This window comes from Poecilia reticulata, linkage group LG9 (assembly GCF_000633615.1).
Source record: "Poecilia reticulata strain Guanapo linkage group LG9, Guppy_female_1.0+MT, whole genome shotgun sequence".
NCBI lineage: Eukaryota > Metazoa > Chordata > Actinopteri > Cyprinodontiformes > Poeciliidae > Poecilia > Poecilia reticulata.
Genome location: NC_024339.1, coordinates 23,407,678 through 23,413,229, shown reverse-complemented (window position 1 = coordinate 23,413,229; position 5,552 = coordinate 23,407,678). Strand labels below are relative to the sequence as shown.

The following is a 5,552-nucleotide window of genomic DNA, read 5'->3' as shown; positions in this document are numbered from 1 at the left end:
GTGCTTTTCTGCTCCAGAGCGGTCTTCTCCTTTTCTAGGGCAGTGTTTTCTTGCTCCAGTTCATTGATTATCTTCACCAAGATGGCACTTTTCTGCTCCAGAACGGTGTTCTCCTTCTCTAGGGCAGTGTTATCCTGCTTCAGGGCAATGTTTTCCAGCTCCAGGGCAGTGTTTATCTTCAGCAAGACGGCGCTTTTCTCCTTCTCCAGCTTTTTATTTCTAATTTTAATCATGTTCATGTTCTCATTTTCTTCCGTCAGAGTCTGTCTGTTGACGAACAACATGCTGACTTTTTTCAATATGTCAAACAACCACATACTGAGCTGACTCTGTAGATAAATCCAAAAACACAATCACTTAGGAGACAATACTTAGGCTTACTCTGCGACTTCTGCAGTGGTAATGACCGTAGAATTCAAGACTGCAGCCTTGTGACATCAATGCATCACTCTCTGTGACATCAATTTGTGTGATGTCACAAATTGATGTCACTAGCATGGCATGCCCCTTTAAAATTTCTGCAGGAATTTTCTAGTTACTGACATTATTATTTTTGTTGTGTCATTAATTTGAACATGTTTTGTTGACTTTGTTGTTGTTGTTCTTTAATAAAGTTACAAACGTTTTAAGCGAGTCAGAGGAGGAAGTGCTGCTCTCAGCTTCCTGGCGGCGATCAGTTTGTCACTTAATACCGAGATCGACTCAAAACCTTCCACGATCGACGTATTGCACCGCTGCTCGAGCAAAGCACGAACAGTTCAGAAACAACATGAAATAGGAAAAAAGTTATTTTATAACTGATTAAGTCGTATTTTAGATTGTTCTTGAAAAACGAATCAGTCATGGCTAATTAGTGGGCGCAGTCACGGCTGCACAGTGAACCCATTGATGTTTTACAGCAGACAGCCGCTCCCCTCTCTTGCAGGTACTGCGTACCCCTGCTAAATCTTTTAGGGGTAAGCAGCACCCTGCCGTACCCCTTTACTTTCACCCCTGCTGCTCTGTCAGAAACAACCAATCATAGCCAGTAGGAGGAGCTTCGTGCTGTCAATTTTTCTGGTCTATTGTGCTCAGACCCTCTCCCTTTGTCTCTACAATAGAGCCTGTCACGAAAGCTCAGGCTAGGTAGCATGGGGGCCAATGACTGTGGATAAACAGTGTTTCTGAAATGGTAAGTTGTTTCTCCACCTTTAGCAAATTCAGAAATGCATATGCAAGATTTATTGACAACACCAAGACCCTCCTCCTGGATCTGATTAGTTGCTTCTGACTGGGAGCTAAATATATTTTCAGAGAGCAATAGGAGCACTTGGAGGAGCTTGATCTTTCCACAGATTATCTGTCTCGTACTATTTTGACAGAACAAATATGGAAAAAAGACTAATTTGGTAAAAGATACGTGCAGCAGTTCAACAAAGGGCCATATTAGTGCCTTTTGTGTCAAGTTCACTGTAGAACCAGTTAATAAAAAAAGTAAAAATGTACAATTTCAAACTTCTAAACATTTTTATCCACATAGCACGTACTTTTGTTAGACAGATCCTGTACTATGTGAAAGTTAGGCACATTTCTCAATTTCAACTTTGTTGTACATCATTTCCTCTTGCATAAAAAGTGGGTCCACATGTCTTTGAAAGTGTTATTTTTAGAGGTGTGCCGATCGATCGGCTACCGATCATAATCGACCGATTTCCGTAAAAAAGTGCGTGATCGGTGATCGCCAATCACACTTCGTAGCCTGCATGTGCAGCTGATCTCTCCTTGACATTGCGCAAGCGCGCAGCAACTCCACCCGCAGTGAACTCTCACACCGAACGTCTGCTTAAAGCTGCAGCATGTAACTTAAAGAAACAAAAAAGATTTTACATATGCATTTAAACTTTCGCTATGTAATAACATAAAATAGATAATCAATCTCCATCTTCCCTGTGTCCTGCAGAATTACTCTGCTCAGTCAGAAACAGCCAATCAGAATCAACATTGATCAGCTAGCCATACTATCAGGAATTTTCGATTCATTAACTCAGTATTGTTTATTTTGATGCAACCTGCATTTGACTCTGAATGAATATTTCTTTTTTTCTTGACATTTGATATAAGCAGTGTTGTGAGATGTATTTGACTCATGTATAATTTAAGCTGTTGAGAACTTTACTGTTAAATATTTATTTGACTAATTCTGCATAATACTTTGTTGTTTAATTTTTTTAATAATCACTTATTGCTGTTTTGGATGAAATGTAGTTCATAAAGAATTTACAAAAATGTATACAACAACTTTATTGTCTAACGGAAAATGACATTAAATTAATTTAATCAACAGAAGAAGTATGTTTTTATTTGGTTATACGTGTTAAATTAACTATCAGAGAATTCATCAGAGCAATAAAACAAAGTAAAGTAATAAGCAATATTAGTTATAGATTATCTTTAAAGAATGCCGGGGTTTTTTAGGTCAAGTTTTCCTGTTCGCAGAAGCTCAACGTTAGAGTAGGTGAGAACAAGCCAGGTTTGTAATTATGGGCAGAGAAGTCTAAAACTTATTTCCAAATATGCAAAAAAATTAATAAATACTGACAAACATGTTAAGGCTTCATGTTTCAATTAGCTGCAGACGTGGATACAAATGTTGACTGACAGAAGAAATATATACATTCATATAAATGCTATCCAAAAGAAAAATGACAGATACATTTTAAAATTATCAATAGTTAAAAAAATTAGTAGATTAATATTTTATAAAGAACTAAATATCAAAGATCTGTGTTTCTATAACACTAAAGAGTTAAATAACATCCAAAATGTTTTAAATGCATAAAATTAGAAATGTGAAGTGTTCCTTCTTGTAATAACATTTGTCATCACTTTTCTTTTGTTGCCTCTCCAGACATTTCACAGCTGTTCAATGAGCAGGAGAGTCATTTTAATTTGGACCAATGGGAAACAAAACCTCTAGGAGAGAACCAGGAAGATCCAGGACCTCAGCAGACGCATCAGAACCACTGTGATCTGGACCCACTCCTTGTAAAAAAGGAACAAGATGAACCAGAACATCCACAGATCCAGATTGAACCGTTTGAAATGAGTCAAGAGGCTGATAGCTTCATAGAAAATCCTGACTATGACGAGAAAAACCTCAGTCAAACTGTACCAAACTTTGACCAGCTCATCGTCCAGTTCTCTTCTGACAATGAGAACCAAAACCAGGAAAGAAGCGACAATGAAGACTCCGGATCAAGTACAGATGCTAAACTGAGACAAATTAAAGGGCATCAGAAAATCAGAAGGAATTGTGACAATGTAGACAAACAGATGAAGGAGAGTTTGTGGGATGGTGAAGTTTCTCACACAACAACTCAGACCAGTAAGAGGTCTTTCTTGTGTCCAACATGTGGAAAAGGCTTTAGCGCTAGTGGAACTTTATCTCGACACAAAAAAATTCACTCGGGCCACAAACCTCATTCATGTATGACATGTGGAAAACGGTTCATTCAAAAATTTCAGTTAATGCGTCACACGCAAACACACACAAATGAGAGACGGCTCTTATGCGAGATCTGTGGAAAATGCTTCGACAATAGTGGAAATTTAACTAAGCACACTTTAAGTCACGCGAGCCATAAGTCTCATTTGTGTCCGACGTGTGGAAAAGGCTTTAGCACTAGTGGAACTTTATCTCGACACAAAAAAATTCACTCAGGCCACAAACCTCATTCATGTATGACATGTGGAAAACGGTTCATTCGAAAATTTCAGTTAATGCGTCACATGCAAACACACACGGATGAGAGACGGCTCTCATGTGAGATCGTTGGAAAATGCTTCGACAATAGTGGAAATTTAACTAAGCACACTATAAGTCACGCGAGCCTTAAGTCTCATTTATGTCCGATGTGTGGGAAAATGTTTTCTGAAAAAAGTCGATTAACGAGTCACATTCAAGTTCATACAGGTGAGAAGACGTTCTCATGTGAAATCTGTGGAAAACGCTTCAATAGTAGTGGAAATTTATCTCGGCACAAAAAAAATCACTCAAACCACAGGCCTTATTCATGTGCAACATGTGGAAGAGGATTTCTTCGAAACTATCAGTTGACCACTCACATAGAAACACACAAGTGAGAGGCCGTTCTCAACAAGATCTGTGGAAAATCTTTCTGACGATGTTGTAACTTAAAATGTTTGTGAAACGTTTCAGTATTGAGGTGTCTCAAGCCGGACATTTTTGGCTGACAACGTACTCGTATGCCTCAGGTCTGTTTGTGTTCAATTGGTCACACTGGCTCTGAGCTGTTGTGTTGTTGTTTGAGTTGTGTTGTGAAGTTGTAAAACTCCAATAGAAAAAAAACAACTGGATATTGTGACGTCTAACATTTTCATGTTTTGTACTGTACTTTAAACATTTTACTTTAAGGTTTTATACATACAACAAGATACCGCTTCTGCCTTTATGGTTACTGTTTCTGAAGAGGACAACGTTCTGCCTGAAAATAATAAATCTGATGAAGATGATTGTAGGCTTTTGATGAACAGGACTGTGAGACCATCTGTGAGGACTTTGGGGTCCACTTCTGTTTATGTCTCTAGTTAAAAGCTTGATTGTAATTTTCTACAGTTTGAAATGTAATTTAAGTATTCAGTGGTAATAAAACTGGTTTGAGGACACACTTGTTTCTTTGTTGTGAATATTGCTACAAGGATCTGTTTAATAATTGTACAGGTATTAAACAGAATTGTACAAGTTTTTGTACAATTCTAAACATTTTCTACCATGAGGTTCAGAGACTCACTGCTCAGAAAAATCTAATCACAAACACCCTCCATGAGAAAATCTTATATTGATTATATTTTTTATAATCAGAAGAGAAAATAAAAGAAATGGCTTCACAATATGTGCTTTATATTAATCTCAATCTTTGACCTTCGTGTTGTGAGTCACTCATAACATTTATTTAAGTCCTGCTTCCCATCTTTGTTTTTATTTTCGTATCACTCCCAGGTCATTGCTGACCCCCATTTATCTCTCTTTAGAAACTTCCTGGATACACACCTGCTCTGCAATCTTGAGGAGAAGATATTCCTTATTATAAGACGGCTATAAATGTCTTTTGTACATATTTACCATCCTGACCCACACTTCATCCCAATAGGTGGCGGTAATGAACCAAAACGTTGCTTCCCAGCCGCCACGAAGTCCAAGAAGAAGACTTTCTGTCGCTGTTAGCAGAGTTAGCTTTCCTCTATCGTGTCTTCCGGGTTGAATATTTCTGTTTCTGGAGCAACAATGTCTTCATCTACGTCTTTGAGAGAGCTTATCAGGGAGCGACTGACCGCTGCTGCTGAAGAAATATTCACAGAGTTTGATAAAACCATCGTCCAGTACGAGGAAGAGCTGGCTCGTCAGCGGAGACTGCTGGAAATCTGCTGGAAACCCAGAATAGCGCTGCAGAGAATAGGTATGAACCACCAGAGGAACTGATGTTGCTTTACTGATCACAGACATACAGGTTGTCTTATTTAAACTTGTAAAAAAAAAAAAATATATATATATA

The 5,552-nt window shown here is 38.1% G+C and overlaps 2 protein-coding genes across 2 annotated transcripts in view; both read left to right on the top strand.

The window, feature by feature from the left end:
- Nucleotides 1–4,667, top strand: part of LOC108165623 (gastrula zinc finger protein XlCGF57.1-like) — an 11,523-nt gene extending 6,856 nt beyond the window's left edge. Inside the window, exon 2 of the mRNA XM_017306690.1 lies at nucleotides 2,888–4,667. Coding sequence (XP_017162179.1) covers nucleotides 2,888–4,122 — 1,235 coding nt within the window. The 3' untranslated portion in view covers nucleotides 4,123–4,667. The remainder of the gene's footprint in view (nucleotides 1–2,887) is intronic.
- A 503-nt stretch (nucleotides 4,668–5,170) lies between these two features.
- Nucleotides 5,171–5,552, top strand: part of LOC103470398 (zinc finger protein 570-like) — a 2,477-nt gene continuing 2,095 nt past the window's right edge. Inside the window, exon 1 of the mRNA XM_008418816.2 lies at nucleotides 5,171–5,456. Coding sequence (XP_008417038.1) covers nucleotides 5,285–5,456 — 172 coding nt within the window. The 5' untranslated portion in view covers nucleotides 5,171–5,284. The remainder of the gene's footprint in view (nucleotides 5,457–5,552) is intronic.